General features: G+C 40.6%; 1 protein-coding gene across 2 annotated transcripts in view; it reads right to left on the reverse strand.

Moving 5' to 3' along the window:
* WDR44 (WD repeat domain 44) overlaps positions 1–19,567 on the reverse strand; it is a 56,298-nt gene that overhangs the window by 5,992 nt on the left and 30,739 nt on the right. For both annotated transcript variants that reach the window (XM_074962763.1, XM_074962762.1), the window contains exons 7-17: positions 18,313–18,449; positions 16,920–17,003; positions 16,062–16,168; positions 11,390–11,541; positions 10,018–10,156; positions 9,820–9,884; positions 7,874–7,987; positions 4,652–4,774; positions 3,704–3,895; positions 3,344–3,445; positions 303–418 (exon numbers count right to left, since the gene is read on the reverse strand). In XM_074962763.1, coding sequence (XP_074818864.1) covers positions 303–418; positions 3,344–3,445; positions 3,704–3,895; positions 4,652–4,774; positions 7,874–7,987; positions 9,820–9,884; positions 10,018–10,156; positions 11,390–11,541; positions 16,062–16,168; positions 16,920–17,003; positions 18,313–18,449 — 1,331 coding nt within the window. The remainder of the gene's footprint in view (positions 1–302; positions 419–3,343; positions 3,446–3,703; positions 3,896–4,651; positions 4,775–7,873; positions 7,988–9,819; positions 9,885–10,017; positions 10,157–11,389; positions 11,542–16,061; positions 16,169–16,919; positions 17,004–18,312; positions 18,450–19,567) is intronic.

The raw sequence follows: 19,567 nt of genomic DNA on the forward strand, positions 1-19,567 counted from the left end.
TGGGACATGACTCAAGAACTGGGAGTAATGGTGCAGGTAAGGGAAGGAGATTAGCTTATGTACATGAGCTCTCTATCCCTGAGCAGCTCCACCACTCCTGCCTGCAGAGTGGATTTGGTTCTCCCCTCCCCTACAACTCACTTGGGATTTCTAGCAACCCGGCATTCAAGCTGCTCCGTTTCATATTAGGTTACATACAGATATCCTCCAACAAGATGATTTTGTACATTATCCTTAACAGATTTCTAGGAGATTCACAAAGTGTATTGCTATAACACATTCTACATTTTCCCACTTCTTACCTGAAGCTGGCTTTGATTTGGCTGCTGCTGTTGACATAACCTTTGTATTTCATGGACAAGGACAAATCTCTTAGGTCATACAGTCTGATTCTGGAGTCATTGGATGTCACTAATATCTAGAAGTTAAATAAAAATGTTGCAAAGGTTTAGAAACAGCTTTCCAATTGAAAATAAACAGAAAAAGGTAAATTATACTAAGCACAAACCTTTCACACAAACAATGCAGCATACACAAAAGATCATCATAGCTGATTCAAACCACAGCAGCACAATATCCAGGTACTTAAACAGATTGACACTTTCCTTGTTGTCACCTACATTCATCCCAGAAGAACTGGTACAATGATAGTTCCATATTTTTTGTCTTATGTCAAACGGCACATACAGGACATCCCCACCCATGTTGGTTATAGACTGAGCCAAATACATTATTTGTATTACTTTATCACCTGGGAGTCCCAGTCATGGACCCCACTGCGCTAGGCGAGGTACAAACACAGAACAGAAAGACAAGCCCTGCGTCAAGGAGCTTACAACTGAAGTATAAAACAAGAGAACAGATTAACAAAGAGACAGATCTGGGAATACAAGGAAACAATGAGACAATACGAGACCAGCATGATAGGCAGCAGTCTCGGCATACCAGTGACATAATTATTGTCAAGTTTTTTTGTTGGATCACGTCAAAGGAGAGGTTTTAAGGAGGGATTTGTAGGAGGTTAATGAGGTAGCTCGGGTGATGTTTATAGAAATCAGAGGAATATTTACAGGAATGGCTCTTCCTAAAGTGTGACGGCCAACATGGGAGAAAGCACACAGGTGCCTGAGTGAACATTTGAACACGTGGGAGATGAAGGCTGGCACCCTTGGCTGGTTGGAGGTGGGAGTCCACAGCTCCGTAGCGAAGGAGAGATAAGCAGGGTGAGGACTGACCATGAAGAGCCTTGAAAGCGAAGACAAGAAACTTATGTTTCATCAGCGAGGGAAAGGGGAGGCAGGGAAGCTATTTAAAGACAGGAGTGATATGGCCAAAGCAACGGGCTTGGAAAAGGGTCTTTAAACAGCATTCTGAATGGATATGAATACGGCAAGATTGCATGTGTCAAGGCCAGAGAGAAGGCTGCTGCAGTTATCGAGATGAGAGGTTGAGCAAGCGCTTTAGCTCTGCAGAGGGACAGGAAAGGCTGTATCTTAGAGAGATGTGATGCAGGAAGAATCTACAAGATTTAGACACAGCTTTGATGTGAGGACCCAGAGAGAACTGAGTCAAAGAGGGCAGCCAGGTTATGGGCCTGAGTGACAGGCAGAATAGTGCCACTGTCCACAGTGATTGAGAAAGGAGGCAGTGGGAGAGCCTGGGGGAGGCGATTCAGCACTCTCTGTTAACCACCGCATTAGCAAGTGAGCAGGTGCATCTGGTCTATGAGTTTCCTCACACTATGCCACATGGCAGTTAAAAAGGAGTCCTTGAATGAAATGAACTCTCACAACAAGCCAGGTGTACTTTAGGTGGGGACTGCTCATCTATTCCCTGTCTGTTATGCTTATAAAGCACCCACGGACCATGCCCAGATCTGGAAGCCTTCAGGACACAACGCGAGATGTATCTGTTTAATTTGGTTTCTTGCAGATTGGCATCAATAGGTAACTCAGTAGAATATTCTACTGCACCATTTAATATCTGTGAGGTATGCTGTTCACTCAAGTCACATGGTATGGTTTCTGCTTCCTGATTGGAAAACCTAACTTCTATCAACAAGAGTTCTTGAACAAATCATTCAGGCTTTGACAGTCTCAAGAAAACATGGGAGAGAATGACAACAAATTATTGATAAATAGGCCTAGAGAGTTTAATGACATTTTTTAAAAACACTTTTCTTTTATTATTTTGCATAAGAGCAGTATATTTAGCGACTTGCATTGACCCCAGATTTCAGAAAATAATCTCCCCTTCAGTAAGGCAGGAGCCTGAAGTCAGATTTATTGGCTGTTTAGTAGTATTCATATTTATTTTTTCTTGTCCCTTTCACGCGAAGTACAGAAACTCCAATTAATTGAACCCTGGTTTTTAAATTCAGATATGTCCTTCACATCAAATCTTGCTATAGAAACATTTTTTATATTCAGATTATTCAAACGTTATCTCTGGGATATCTGAGCAACTGGGAGTAACCTGTAAATAAATGAATGTGCATGTAGATAAGCTCATTATTTTACAGCTCATGCATAGCTCATCACCAACCTCCCCCCACTGCTCCAATTCATTAACCAGAGCATAACATTGCCCAATCCAGATCCAAAGACTTCTGAGGTTTCTGCACTCCCTTGAGATGGGCTGCTGCTGCGTACAGCATTGGTATACGTCTAGAGTACATCCATGGAAGCAACAGAGCAGCAGGTGATAAATAGTTAAGCCAGAGCCAGGAGTTGATATAGCAGAAAATCAGAGCCCTGACGGAGCAGATGTTCGTGGCAGCTGAGAATTCTCTCATTTTAAGCTGAATATGCTGTAGTGTTGTTCTTTGATTCATGATAATTTATCCCTTATGATGAACAAGGGGACCCACTAGGGACACACCAAAGGTAACTTATTCCCTAAAATAGCAGCTTCTGAGTCATGTTTAACAACTTTTCTAAGTAAATTGTATGAAATCACATGTAATTTCAGCAAATTTTCCAAAAATAAACCCAATTAATAGGAAACAAGTTAGGCATACTAAAGGTAAGATATAAGCACTTCCCGGGGTAACATCAGCAGCCAATTTCAGTATTTTAGATTGCTACAATATTCATATTAAATATGGCATTTGTCTCTCCGCTGTGATTGTGGTACCATATTATCAACTGAACTACATCTCAGCAAAGGTTTATACCGCAGTAGTGCCCAGAAACTGTTATTCAAAAAGACAGTGGGGGCAGTGTGCATCCAGGACCTCTGAAAAATAACTATTAGCATAGGCCCTGGGAAGAATACGGAGTATCTGAGACTAACACCTCGCTGAACATGCATGTGAAAGATTGTTTGGACTATATTACAGTACCTTATTTTCTCCAGGCAAAGGTTCAATGCCAGTAATTTTTCTTCCAACTCTGTTCCGTCCTCTGGTAGAGCGCACATGTATCTGTGTATGGTACTTCAAGTGCTAGAGAAATTACACTGAGATTCTTAATTATTGGAAAGTATTAGATAAAACTGCAGGCAGCATAAAGAAGTCTGCTAGAACTTGAAAAATAGTAACTGTTTAGAAAGCTTATATTTCTGTAAATGAATGTTAAAAAGAGGCTTTAATCTAAGTTGTTTACCTAATATAATGTAAGTTAGAAGTGAAACTGTCCTATCAATAAATGGAAGCTGTGGCTGTAATTATTAACTCAGTACACAAAACAGAAGAAGTTTTTACCTCTGTATCATAGAAAATACATCGCCCATCATATGTACCAATCACTGCATATTTGCCATTCTGACAGAAGTTTGCTGCTGTGATCAATTTTGTCTGCCCATCCACTTCATTCCATAATGCCACTTTTTTGTCAGGAATGTTCCAAAGTCGGAGTTTCCCATCCAATGAGCCACTTAAAAAGTACCTGTCATCCTAAAAGGGCAGATACCATAAGCTGTGGAGTAAAAGGATGTGTATGCACTGAAATACATACTGGAAACCCCATCCCCGGCCCCACCATTCGTCCCAAACAGGAATTCACTGACAGATCAATTAGTAGAATTAAGACCCAGACACTATATGAAATATCATTCGATGTACAATGCACACCTGTAGATTGTTTTTTTTTTAATTTAGCAACATAATCAATGTTTTCTATCCAAAGACGGTCTAAATGTTCCCTCTGAGAGGCGCAATGTGTTACTTAGAGTTCTTTACTCTCGGATATACACTGCTAAGAACCGATGTTTTTCTGGCTGGTTGGACACAGCTGCTTCCAGAGTCCATGATGAAGCTCAAAAGTGCTTGGGATGGATTTCCAGAGAGTGCTGCATTGTGTTCCCACTCCGTTGTCAACATTAAGAAATTTTATCAGTTTGAAACATGATTTATTTTACAATCAAGTTAGCTAAGGCAGTACTAGCCATATATTAGCGGTCAGTGCAGACAAGAACAATTCATGTGCTATATCATGTCAGCCAGTCAACTGGGACTAGGGTTTAGCAATAACTAGTGCTCAGGACAGAACTTTAAGGGCACAGGGAATACTTTCAAGAGGCACAAAGAGCACTCATGTGTCCAGCTTTTACAGAGACTCAATTTTTAGGTTTGACAGTTAATGGGAGGTGCCTAAATCCCCTTTCAAAAATATTCCCTTCTATTCATTTGAAAGAGTATACAGCTACTTACTCTTGGATGGAAAGCTATCGCAGTGACAAAGTCTATATGCTGGAAACAGCAGAGACACTCTCTTCTGGATATGTGCCATAATCTGACTGTTTTATCCATTGAAGAAGAAAGCAAGAAGTAGTTCTGTGGCAGAAATTGCACAAATTAATTCAAAGGTTTATCAGATATACTTGTACACAGCACAACTGCAGTTTGGTATATAATATTTCCTGCTCAGATTATAACATGGATTTCCAGGTAACAGCACTCCAGTAGAAACTCAGTATTAATGAAAGGCCCCCCGCCCCAAATGCTAATGCTCAAACACTTATTTTAATACAATACCTTTTGGGGGGGGAGGGGGCAGAGGGGGGCTGGAAAGACAACAGAAGTAGCAAGTAGCTTACTAAATGGGGTGCAGAGGCACCTACCAACGACAATTATTTTCTTAAGTATCCACATTTCTTGAAGAATTCTGAAAATCACTTAAAAACCTTTTCTATATCATACTCTGTCCCCGCCTTTTGTTTATTACTAGAAAAATTTGGACGAAAATTTTAGAGTTTATCTATTCCTGATTATTCCCCACCTTAAAGTCAAGAACCGTTCCCATTTAGGACATCAAAATAACCTCCACAGAAACGAACTGCAAAGTTGCTGTTGCAGGAGAGGAATAATCAGGAATAAACTTTTCCTTTTCACCGAAATGGAAGAAAAATAATAATCTCTCTTTATAATATTTTCAGTTCTTAAACAGGATAATTTTCACAGCATTTGAAAGGTGCAGCCTGTAGGTTTTTAAGATATTTACCAAACAAGATTACTGAGAGCATGCATATAAGGTTTCATCCTTTGTAAATTTCACACTTCAAGACTAAAATGATACCAAGTGAAGTTGTTTATAAGCTCCCACAGACCACTTAATCGTTTCCTCCTATCATGCTTAACATTTGATCTTTTCATAAAAATGTCATTTTCACCCAAAATACTTACTGATTTGTGCCTTACCTAAATCAGTGCAAAAAGAAATTTAGGTAGAATTTTTTTTTTAAAATAGGAAAAAATATCAATGAAAGTGGCAATGAAATGGTTATAACAATTAGTTCTTAAAAAAGTATTTGGGGAAAAAAACAGCATGGGTACAAGAAAAACTCCAGGGTGATGGCAGAGAGACTACTGCCTGGTCTCCTTTGGCCAGATGTCTGCATTCCTAAGAGGTTGCTCTGTTATTTCAGTATAGAGAACTCAAGAAAAGTTAATTTGGTTTTAAAAATGTGATACAAGGCTGAAGGTTGGGTGATTTTCTCATTTTAACTGCAGACATACAGCAGTGGCTTCAAGGACTATACAATTTGCACAAGAACAGTGGATTGTACTGATGACAAAAATAGCAACAATGCAGGAACCAGAAACCACAGAATAGATCAGTGGAAATTCCCCTTCCCTCCCATCTCAAATTAAATAACAGATGCCTTGGTATGCCTTGGTAAATAACAGATGCCTTGGTTTGTTTGGAGTGGTTACTGGATCTGTAAAAGGTAGGCGTGGTAATCCGTGGGTTCCACTGTTGAAGTGGATTGTGGCATCCAGGAAGCTGATGCTAGTGTGGGTGTGTTCTAGAAAGTTTAATGGATGGCTAGTGGCTGAAGTTGTGGTGGAAATTTATGAGGGAGCTCAAGTCGTCTGTCCAGAGGATGAAAACGTCTGATGTATCTCAGGTATATTACTGGTTTTGTGGTGCATTTGTCTAGAAATTCTTCAAGGTGAGCCATGAAGAAGTTGATATATTGAGAAGTTATCCTAGTAACCATGACTCTTCCCAGGGTTTGAATAAAGTATTTGTTGTTGAATATAAAATTGTTATGGGTGAGGATGAAATGGATGAATTTGGCGATGTGTTTTGGGTGGATATCTGAGGGTTGTCTATTATCTTGTACATAAATTCTGAGGGAGGTTGTTAATTTGTGGAGTTTTTGGAGAAAGTCAGTTTTGTCTTGGAGGAAGCTGGCCCTTTGGGTGGTGAGTGGTTTGAGGATAGTTTCTATGAGTCGTGATATTCCTTCAGTAGGAGTACTGTAGCCAGATATGATGGGTCTTCCTGGGTTCCTTTGTTTGTGTATCTTGGGAAGATCCCGAGGTGTGTTCTGTACCAGGTATTGAATATATACTACTTTGATTTTAATATAGGCCCTTAACTGAGTTAGAAATGTAATGGCCTCCAGAAATTAAGGTGTTTGATTTGATAATGGTAAATTTAAAATCTTGATTTCTGAATCTTTATAATCTAAGTTGCTTCCAGACAATCCAATAATAAATATGGAAACTGGGAAAACTTTAACAACTGCATTCGTACACCTTTACTTATGCTATTGAGCCCTTATACACATGAGTAGCTCCATGGTGAGTAAGATCTCATCAACACAAGTCAGTAGGGTTACACAATTAGCTGCAAGAATTTACAACTTAATTTTTTTTATTAGCTGTTATTCAACCACACTCATTCAACCAGTGCCAGTCAACCTCTGAAAAATAGTAACAATCATTCCTGCCTCCTCTCTGTGTAGCCTAAGTTCTTCAGTGAACAGTCAAAAAGGTTTGAAATAACCAGTTTTCTTCTTTTTAAAAATAGGGGAGACTGAGGAAGAGCAACATTTTTAGATAACCAAACTACAGCCAGTAGTGGTGGGACATGCCATCTTTCATACGATTACGTAAAGCCACAAATGGACTCAGCTTCCTGCCAACACAGACTGAGCCATAATATAATAATTAAAAGAGTGCAATAAACTAAGCTCTTCACAGAACAGCAGCTAAGATCACATTTTAGATATAACACAGACAACACAGCTAGAACTCACAGAGATGGCCAATCTGAAGGTACTGAATATTCTGCGATCACATCCTCATCTAGAGTAAACCAGCACAGCTTCCCTGAATCCAATGACACTATGCCAATTTACACCAGCTCAGAATCTGGCCCCCTGAAAACTGCAGCGGAGCTAGAATGAGAGATAATGTTCTTATGCTGGATACTCTATGAGAGACAAGAGGAAACCAGCTACAACGTGTTTTAGACATTTATCAGAAAATTCACGAATGGGCTGTGCCTATATCCACAGGCTAATAATCAGTTGTTTCACTGGTTAGATATAAAGTGCCAAAGGCAAGTGCAAGAAAAGGAACACAGCAAAACACGGGGGGAAAAGGGAAAGTTCTGTATAGTCTACACAAAAGCTGTCTTACTTTAGACCATGAGAGATCAAGGAGATCTGCTGTATGACCTTTGTATTTGCAAAATGGCCGCTGCCGAAATGGTGCATTTTTATCATCAGGGTCTTCATCAGCTCCACTGCAAACCTATCAGATATAAATATACCAAAAATCAATCAATGCAGCAGAAAAAACCCATGGTAACAGAACATATTGTTACTGTTTCTGATATGCAGATGTGCCGCAGATATCTGAGCACAGATATAAAACCTAAGTACCAAGTATTCGAGAAATAAGTGATTCATGTCAGTTATTTGAACATTCAAAATAAATTACATGGTGCTATAAGCAGTGTACTGAGTTTACAACTACACTACTCTAAAACGCACAAAGTTCTGCCATACATTTCGAATTTTTGGTTATTCTAAAGTGTCAAACACTGCAGCGCTTTTCATTACAACAGGGGGAGAAGGCAGATAAGCAATTCCATTAGTCAAACACTTTTTTAGGATGCATAACCTGGGGTTTTAGACATTGTGTTTTATTAACATTTCACTGACTGTACTTTTTCACTGCCCAATTAAGGATAAAAAATTCTAAATAAAAAACATGAAGGTTCCTAGTGCTTACCGGGAAGGGGTATTTAGAGACTGCAGTGATACGTGAGCTTTTCAGCAATAAACAAAGGCAAAATGAAAGGAAAATAGTTGGCTTCTGCATAGGACCTTTGATTAAAAGCTAGGTCTCAGAACACACACCCACAGGAGCACTGATGTGGTCTACGATGCTGGTATGGATTTACCAAAAGATGACATTCCCTTTTTTTAAGCTAGAATACATTTTCAGAAAAGATTTTAAAACACTCAGTGCAGTTACAGACAAACTGGGAAACTGAGCATGAACTAATGTTACTGCAGTATACTTCGTTAGTAATTGTGGTAAAAACTCAAATGTCAATCACAGGACTTTAATGCTTATTATTGTACTTAACTGATTTGAATAGATTAAAATGACATTGTCTAAATACATACTGCATATTTAAGGCAGGTCAATTCTGATTTATTGGCTAAGCAGTATTCAGTTTATGTAACTGTATAAATAAATGAAACAATGGGTATGCACACATATCTATTATAAACATACACCATTCTTAAAACTTACCTTGTTTTTTGTTCCCTCCTCTCTCTCTCACTCACACCCCCCCACACACACACACCCGTGAGAATGAAGGGTGGCCCTGGGGCCAGCTGCTCGTCCCCCCCCCCCCCCCCCCCCGCAGAGCAGCAGCGGTGCTGTGGAGCCAGCTGCTCAGGCTGCCCCCCACCCTGCAGAGCAGCGGCGGGGCCCTGAGACGCCCCCAAAGCGCCTAAGATTTAGTCACAGGTATTTATAGTACAATTCATGGACAGGTCCTGGGCAATAAATAAAAACTCTCGGCCCATGACCTGTCCATGACTATTACTAAAAATGCCCATGACTAAATCTTAGTCTTAAGTGAGAATTAAGGATACAGTGTCAGACTAATTTTTAAATAAAGTTGTGAAAGAAATTGCCAGGTGAGAAATTCAATGTTATCTGTATTTAATTACTTCCAGCATTCAGCTCAAAGATCCACTGAGGGACTAGCTTTAATTAATAACATATCAAAATGAAGATGTGCAGACTGTAACAAGTTATCTAGTTTTGCTCTTATTTTTTGCCTGTATCACACGCACACATTGACTAAACATCTTCAATCAGATCTTAGTTTTTGACTGAGTGAATAAATGTTTGAGTCCTATCACACAGGATCCAAGCCTGCATTCTTATTGAGGGGAAACTCCCGCAAAAGACCATGTAGAATTAGACTGAAGAATTGACACTTCCGAGTTTGAACTCCTCTGGAGCTGGGGCATGCTTTTTGGATTAAAGCAGTGCAAATCTATAGCATTAGAGAAACACATTGCTTACAAAACTCATACACTATCTGGTACACATACCCCTGCATCAGTATCAGACTTTGAAGAATTCAGGCTCTCTTGAGATGGGGAGGGAGACACACGACCTAGAACACAGATTAAAAGCCAGCAAGTTAGAAACTATTTAAGTAGAACTTTTTTTTTTAAATACAAGAAAAACTCTAGATAGTTCTAGAATTTCTAATGCCCCTAAAATACCAGTGAGAAATGGAGAGGTACCTTCTGTATTGTATTTCAGTCGCATGTTATTGAAATAGTCAAAAGCATTCTTTAAAACCCATATTCTCACTACATTGTCCTGTCCAGCTGATGCAAGTAATCTGCCACAGTGAGAAAATTTCATTGTCCAAACAGCACCCTGTCAAAATAAGAGTTCACAATAAAACAATGTAAGTATCTTTTTCCAGACCAGAACTAGCATATTAATAGGCACATATACACACCATCATGTTAAAAGAACATTTTATTAAGATCGTGAAGTTAAGCCCCAAGAAGTTAGGAAACACCAGAATTAAGGTTGCCTGGGCAATCTTAATTTGTTTCCCCCTAAACTCACACATTATGACAGTGTCTGTAATTACATCATCACATACTACTTTTTACACAGGACCTCTGCTTCATTCAGTGCACAGGATGGACAGTGTTCACTTGAAGTGCAGCTATTCAATTTTTATTTCTCCTCATTATTCAATATGTGGCCCCATGCCTTATTTCCTGCTTGCTATTCGAAACTCCGCGAGGATCACAGAATTAACAACTTCTCATCAGCTTGTCTATGGCATCACCACTCTATCAGAGTGCTTCACAAACATTGGTGAAATTATGTTATACCCTTGGGAGATGAGTGGTTATTATTATACACATTTTACAGAGGCATAGAGAGATTAAGGTCAAAAGTATCCACTAATTCTGGGTGCCCCAGTTGAGATAACCACCGCTTGGTTTTTCAGAATATATAGTGTTATACAGAACTTGATATGTTCAAAGCACAGGAAAATTGCACAATTAGTGACCCTCCGTGAAGAGTCTAGTTTAAGTGACTTGACTTGCACCACACAGGAACACTGTGGCAGAGGCAGGGATAGAATCCAGTTCTCCAGGGCACCATTCAACTGCCTTATGAGACACTCCTTTTTCTTTCTACAGTCCCCTGCCACGTGCACTACACCTCTGTAACAAATGAAGCAAAGGTCTTAGAGACAACAGCCTCCTTCACTACACAACCCTGATTCGTCTCCAGAGCAGGAGATTCTTGCCTCCCAGTTCCCACAAGAACATTCAGATCAAGAGTATGAGAAAGCAGCATAATACTCTTCTAACTGGAGCAACGGAACAGCATTAGCTGCTGCATATACAGGGCTACATCCTGCAAATAGCTCCTTGGGGGGTTAGGAATGAGTCCAGACAAATTCATTTGTAGAATCTCACCCATAGATAAGACAGAAGAAATAAGTCTTAATGCCTCTGTCTCCCTACTCTGTTATTTCATAATCTGAAGATACACTTGGATTTCACACTGACCACACTCAGCAAGCAGAAGTATTCTCTCCATTTACATCAAAGTGGAACTTGACACCAAAAAGAAACTTACCATATGTTCACCACTGAGATCCTGAACTACTTTTATTTGTTCAAAGTCAAAAGGTCCCTTGAAACCATGTGCTGCTTTGAATTTAACTGGCCTTGTATATGGCATTCCTTCATCATCACTTGAAGAGGGATCATCCTGGTCAGTATGGAACACTAAGCAGAACACAACACAACTGTGTACATTAGATAGCAATGATCCCAGCAGCGTGCATTTCTCCATCATTTTTCTTGGAACAGAAGATTATTTTGCTTTTGAATTAATTGTGATTCTTTTAGCAATGAGTTCTGAAGATTTCACATACAGGACAAGGTTATTACTGTATTAGTGTGTCTAAATCTAATCTGAAAGGAAGAACACTAATCTACTTACACTGCTGAACACCCCCTTGATCAGAGTACAGTAATTCCTCGCTTAACGTTGTAGTAGTTATGTTCCTGAAATATGCTACTTTAAGCGAAATGATGTTAAACGAATCCAAGTTCCCCATAACAATTAATGTAAATGGGGGGGGGGGAGGGGTTACGTTCCAGGGAAATTTTTTTCACCAGACAAAATGCTATATTTTATTTATACACACAAAAATTGTTTAAAACTGTGTGATACTGTACACAGCAATGATTGTGAAGCTTGGTTGAGGTGGTGGAGTCAGAGGGTGGGATATTTCCCAGGGAATGCCTTACTGCTAAACGATGAACTAGCACTTGGCTGAGCCCTCAGGGATCAACACATTGTTAATGTAGCCGCACGCTCTACAAGGCAGCACGAATGGAGGGAGAAGACACTGCATTGCAGTGGCAGCAAACAGTCCCTGTGGAAACCGAATGTGATGATGAACCCACGCTATCCCCCTGGAGCACACCACTCCCTCCACTTTCCAAAGTGCTGTGTGGCTGTGAGTGTGAAAGAGCACGCGAGACACACACACACTACCCCTTTAAGTACACTGACCCCACTCTAAGTACATTGCCTTTTTAAGTAGATCAGCAAGTTGAGACAGCAGCTGCTGCCAGCAAGCTCCCTCAGTCCTGAGCCCTGTTGTGTCCCCCCAGCTCTGTAAAGATGCGGTACAAGAGCAGGGGGAGGGGGACACCCTGACATTAGCACCCCTCTTTCTCCCCCATGCCCCCAGCAAGCAGGAGGCTCCGGGGAGCAGGTCCAGGGCAGAGGGCAGGAGCAGCACAGGGCAATGGGGGAGGAACACCTGAACTGCCGGCAACTGATAGCCTGCTGGGGGGCTGCCGCACAGGGAACTTAGGGGAGCTGATAGGGGGGCGGCTGACCCACCCTGGTTCCAAGCCCCCACCAGCCAGCTCCAATGGGCTGCTCTTCCTGCAAGCAGTGGACAAAGCAGGCGGCTGCCAAACAACATTATAAGGGAGCATTGTGCAACTTTAAACGAGCATGTTCCCTCATTGATCAGCAACGTAACAACAACACAACGTTAAGTAGGAGTAACTGTAAGCTCATTAATTAGTTCATTTAATTGAAGGAAATGATCATGCCACAGCCTCTGTTAACCTGAGTAGAGATTCCCCCAGACACTTCACTCAAAACACTGGCTTAGATTAAAATATTAAAACAAGTTTATTAACTAAAGATAGATTGTAAGTGATAATGGCATAAAAGTCGGAATTGGTTACAAAAGGAAATAAAATGATAAAATCGCAATCTAATTCCTGAACTTTACCCAGGCTACCATAAGCTGCAACGCATTTCGCAGGCTGGGACCACCCCTCACACATCAGTGATGCTTCTCTTTGTCTTCTGAATGATCTTGTTTCCATGCGTCTGAGGTGGGGGAGGAGAGGTAAATGGGGAAGCCATTGTCTCTTATTTTAACACCCCCACCCCCTGCTGGGGTGCAGACAGTCTGTGGTGTACGTGAGAGTAGAGACATCTTTCAGGTGAATGGTCACTTTTGTTACACAGAAGGTGTGAGCAAGGACTTTTGAGGCATATTCAGAGACAACATGCAAGGTCTTTGTTGACAATCCTTTTGTTATCTTTAAGGACCTAGTCTGCGGACGTTCCCCAGACTCACCGCATGTTTCAGTACATTACAGCAAAGTCTCATAACTGCATATACGATACACATTAATAGGCTAAGGATGCTCAGTAGCTTATGAGTTTTCGAATGATACCTCATAAGGCATGCTTTGTACAGCACATACCAACCATGCAAGTGGTGAACATGAGCTACAGGGTGTCATACTCTGCCACCACCACAGAGAGGACTTTCGTGAAGACCCTGGGTGCTATTGCCAGCCCAAATGGGAGTACTCTGAACTGGTAGTGCTCTTGTCTTATCATGAATCTGTGAAATCTTCTGTGGGACTGGTAAATATGCACAAGAAAGCATGCATCTTTCATGTCGAGGGCCAGGAACCATGTGTTCTCCAGCAAGGAAATTATTTCTGCCAGGATTACCATGAGAAATTTTGATTTGCAAATAAGATATCTAGTTGATGTAGATCAAGAATTGGTCTTCATCCTTTGTCTTCCTTCGGAACTATGAAATATAGAGAGTAGAACCCCTTCCCTTGATGTTGTGGTGGCACTTGTTCTATGGCCCCTTCCTGAAGTTTCACCTCCTGATGAAGAATCTTCTCATGAGTATGATCCCTGAGAAGAGGCTGGGAAGATGGTTTGTGGTGGGAGGTGAAATAAATTTGATTGTGCTGCTGGAGTGGATGACATCTAGTACCCACTTGTCTCTTGCTACTGCCCTCCAGTTGTGAACAAAGTAGGTAAGGCGGCCACCAAAAGACTGGGGGCACTATGTCATGGCATCAAATATTGCTATACAGTCCTTGAGTGATCCATCAAAGAAATCCTTACATGGTAGGTGGGCCTGGGCAGTGATCACAGAAGTGGAAGAAGCCACGTACCTGGGTCCCTGAACCCTGTTGCTTGAGTGGTAGTTCATAAGGGAGCCGGTGATAAATGCTTGTGGGGGAGGAGGTCATGGCCTGTAGGTTTGCTTGAAGTGTTTCCTCTTTGGGACCAGGGTGTAGGAAAACCCTCCGCTTCCTGCTTATTTAGAGTTCTTAAGAGAGTGTAGTGATTCGTTGGTCTTCTCATTGTAGAGATTAGACTCAAAGGGCAAGTCCTTGATGGTATTCTGGACCTCCATGGGGAATCCTGACAAGCGAAGCCACGATTCATGCCTCATGACTAAGGCTGTGGAGATGGCAATAGACACAGTATCAGCTGCATCCACAGCTGCTTGGAATGATGCCAACAACCTGCCTTCATCAATAAGAGCTTGGAGCTGAGCTCTGCCTTCCTGAGGATATTTGTCTCTGAATTCCAGAAATTCAGAGTAATTTAGGAAACTGTACTTTGCTAACAGTGCTTGATAGTTGTGTAATCGGTGTGCTCATCTGGAGCTTCGGCTCCATCTGTTGAAAGGGTAGGCTCCTGTTCTACCAACTGTGCCGGTGGAGAATACTGTGACTTGCGGATGCAGTAGGGGAGGATCTTCTCTCTGAGAGGGTTTCTTGTGGTGTCGAAATGTCTCTAAGGAGGAACAAGCTGACAGAAGAGGAGACTGTAGATAGGGCAGAGGGAAAAGATCTTCGGGCGAGGAAAAGGTTTTAGTCCTACCTGGAGTTCCTGAGATGGGAACGGACAGATCCAGAGCCTCTAATGACCTGGTAATCTGAGGATCCCACTTGGAGTGTGACAGAACTGTCGAATGGGGTCCAGCGTGAAGCTCCCAGACAGGAGCAGTGGGTGCTGATCTTTTGGCTTGTGGGCCAGAGCCGGTATTGTCAGATCCTTCTTCAGTTGCACCTTTCCTTTTTGGATAGGTTTAGGAGGACCTAATTCCTTATGATCTGCACACAGACTCACCCAGCGTGTACTGGGATGGGGAGGGATGCTTTCTCTTAGGGGCAGATGCGGATGGGGAAGCTGTCCTTATGCCTGTGGTTATACTCCTCACTCTTATGAGAGGGTTTCTTAGGCTTAACTGATTTGGCCTCTACTCCAGGTTAATGCTGCTCACAGTTTGAGACCACTTATAGATATTGAAAGCAGAGGAAGACCATAGTCGACACAGAATTCTGACTCAGGCCGTGAAGTGGTAAGAAGGAACTGGAGTGGCATTGGTCCATGCCACCCTTTATGCCCAGGGTTTGGAGCATGGGGAAACCAACTGTGCATGCACAGATCAAAGAGCACTCCCTGCTACAAATCTCTAGTCTCGGGTGCATGCACACCCGGGTGTGGAATACACATGGGGACCAGCACTAGAAGAACCACCAAGCATAATTCTTTATATTTTTATTAAGTATATATATTGATTAAATGTCTTTAAATCCCCTGTATTTCCTGTACATCTATAGGCTAGTTTTTATGCTACACTTAAATCATTATTCAGCTCCTGCCACCCTCCCCACAGCTGTTTGTACTGTGTAAGAAACACTAACACCACAAAGGAAGCAAACAAAACCACCCCTGAAGTATTCATCTGTCAGATCATACAGAGAACTGCAAGACAGACCTCAGCCTCGAGAACCCGCATTATGTTGAAGCTATTTGGTGGGAGCATAATTCATTTTTAATTTTCCCCTCAAAGGAAAATCCCAGATTCCCTTATACAGCTGGCTTTTGTCCCAAGAGATACACAAGATTCAGATCTATTAGATAATGATTCTATTTCACTGACCTTCATCTCGAACACTTTTAACTTTATTTACAGCACGTTCACCATATTCTTCAGCAAGATGCTTTGCCCTCTTTACTGATTTGCCCAAGAACTTTTTCAGCTGAGTCCTTAAAATGCAAGGATATTTTTTCACCACTCATGCCATGCACAGAAAACCAATCACATACAGTATTTACAATTTGTGACCCTAAAACATTTTGGGTTTGAAATAAAGTGTTTTCTTTCCATTTGTATTTTTACATCTTAATATAAAGAACAGCCATACTAGGTCAGACCAATGGTCCATCTAGCCCATTACCCTGTCTTCCAACAGTGGCTGGTGCCCGATGCTTCAGAGGGAATGAACAGAACAGGACAGTTATCTAGTGATCCATCCTCTGCTGTCCAGTCCCAGCTTTGGCAGTCAGAAGCTTAGGGATACCCCGAGCATGGGGTTGCGTCCCTGATCATCTTGGCTGACAGCCACTGATGGACCTATACTCCATGAACTTACCTAATTATTTTTTGAACCCAGTTATACTTCTGACCTTCACAACATCCCCTGGCAATGAGTAACAGGTTGTCTGTGTGTTGTGTGAAGCAGAACTTCCTTCTGTTTGTTTTAAACCTGCTGGTTCAGCTTTTTTGCTCGTAAGCATCAGTAATTTAATTAGGGTAAAATATAGGTACCTATTTTTAATATGTAGTAGTAGTCATAACTGATTTCAGATCTGTGTCCTGAAGTCATTTTGAAACATGAAAGGGGGGGACAAGTTGTGACCAGAGTACAGATCATTACATGAAAACAAAAAACATTTGTACTTCTAAAGACACTGGTAGTTTACATAAAACAGTGAAACAAGAGGCCTAAAGTCTTACGTTTTTTGTTTTAACCTTCCTCCATCAGAATCAGTTTGCTGTGTCTGCATTTTGTCCTCATCATCAGATTGTGCTGCATCATTGCTGTGAAATATACACTGTTATATGCAAAATACTGTAACAGCTCTTAACACAAATTAAAGTGCTAGCATCATTCTATTAAGCATTAAACCATATCTTTAGATTCCTACTTATATCACACATCTTGATAGCTCTTGATTTAGGAGTCCATTAGTAAGTTCAACATCCTCCAATAAAGTTCAGCATCGTGTTCAGCAAGCAATAGCTGTAGTCAGCAGATACAATGCATTAGGTATCTTGATTAAGACAAACTGCATACACATCTCTCTCCAGAGCGACCAATTCAAGGTACATGTTATCTATTACCTTAAGTACATTCAAATATCCTGAAAGGCCACATTCTTTCTCGTCTGTGTTTTGAAAAATGTCTGAAGCAGACTAAATACGTGAACTCGCTAACGAATTATTTGTACGTATAACAACTTTTTATTGTTTCACAACATGTTACGGATGCTTCTGTTCCATTATGGTACTTTGTTTCCAATTGTAGATGTTAAGCAAATATGTATCTAAGAAAGCCAATACTGAAGGAAGAAATAATGCAAAGCAAAATTTCGCACACAGAAGTTTATGTGGCTGTCTGAAAATTATTTTGTCCAATGCTATACGTATTTATAAACAGGACAAGTGTTCAAATTCCTATCTGACATTTATGCTAAGGGCTTAGAAATCTCTGCATTAAAATATGACTTGCTGATCAGCATCAAGTATCTGCGACAGTTTACCATAAGGTCAATTGACAACAATCTCCGAACTTATTCAAGAACTCAAAGGAGAAATTATAAACCTGCTTAAATAGGATGGAGACTGTAGAATACTCAACTGTAATTGTGCCCATAGAATTTCAAAGCATGAATGACCTCTTAATATTTATTCTCCTATAAATTTATTTTAACTACTTCTTAGGCACCTATTATTGGGATATAATAAAATGCATTCAGTTCAGGTCAGAAGCAACACAACATTATGCATATTTACTGCTGTTTGGTTTGGAGTTAAGGCTGATTTTCAGAGATGCTGAACACCTGCAGATCCAGTCAGAGATTTATTGTCCAGTAGTCGGTTATCCTAAAAATACAGTATTTCATTCGATATCCTCTGTTACCTAATTAAATAAGCTAATGTCAGAGAGAACCAGGTAACAGCATTCAAATTATACACAACACAAACAGATGGATGGGTTGAAACATACTTCCTTACTTCCGTTAAAAAAGGCTTTAAACAAAATAATGAGCATAGAAACAAAACAGCAATATTAGAATATATCACAAGCTATCCAAGATGAACAGCTAGAAGCCATTTTCATTCATACCTGACATATTCCTTAGTTCTCCTCATGATATGTAATGTCAGGGGGTTAATGCCTGGTGGCAGTTTTTCTTCTGCCAAGCTCAATGGTATTTCTTCACCAGTATCAAGGTTCTTTATCATTACACTCGCTAGAATTTCCTGCAGTAAAGAAAATATGAAGAATCTGACATTAATGAGGGTGCCTTAAGTCCTGAGACTTAATGATTTTAGAGGATTCTAAAGAAAAAAGGACCTTATATACCAGAATATTTTGTATGTGGTTTTTACTGGGAAATTCTGCAGTACACTCTATACCTTACAATACTGTATTATATGAACCATTTTTTCATAAATTGTCTTGATTTAGACATGTAGAATGCTAATGATAGCACTTTAAAGAAAGGACACAACTAACTGGATTATACGGGTAGAGTTACAGATTTTAGATATGTGAAGGGAAGCATTCTATGTGACCTCTGCAGAACACAGACCTAACTTGTCTTCTGTTTTACAACATGCAAATTCAACTACCTTCAATTTCTTAATCGACATTTGGTAACTGATACTGCCCTATTTAATAGCCAATTGTACCGCTATACAGTTAGAAAACTGAATAAGGGAGCAGATTGGATAAGATGCAAATTTCAAAATTCTGAAATCCTTCTCTTCAAACTTTACTTTAGGTTTATGTCCAAATGGAAAAGAGAGAGGACCATCTTATCTGCCTACTGCCAACTTCTATTCACCAGGGGGCCCTGTGGACTAGAACAGTTGAGTCCTAGTCAGGACAAAACAAGGACACCTTTTGAAAGGCACTTTAACCTACTGATGTCCTAGACATGGTCTGTCATCCCATGACAGCAATGATTAAGTTCTAGGTTGGCTTATTCATGCCACCATTCATTTTTTTAGTTTATTAATAAGCCATATGTTTCCTAATGACACTACGAAGATGTTAATTTGATCTGAAGAAAGATTTTCCTCCGTCTTTTTTAGATGTATGACAAGTTAAACTTGCTGGAAGTCCCACTCATGATGCTACTTTGTTTGAGAATGGAGTGGGGGAAAGCAATGCAAGAAAGAATAATTTTAAAGACAGGTCCACCTATTGCTATTAGCCAGGATAGCAGGGATGCAACCCCATGATCTGGGTGTCCCTAAACCTTGGACTACCAGAAGCTGGGACTGGACAATGGGATGGATCTCTCAATATATTGCCCTATTTTATTCATTCCCTTAGAAGCATCTGGCATCAGCCACTGTCGGAAGTGTCCAAC

This window comes from Natator depressus, chromosome 9 (genome assembly GCF_965152275.1).
Source record: "Natator depressus isolate rNatDep1 chromosome 9, rNatDep2.hap1, whole genome shotgun sequence".
NCBI lineage: Eukaryota > Metazoa > Chordata > Testudines > Cheloniidae > Natator > Natator depressus.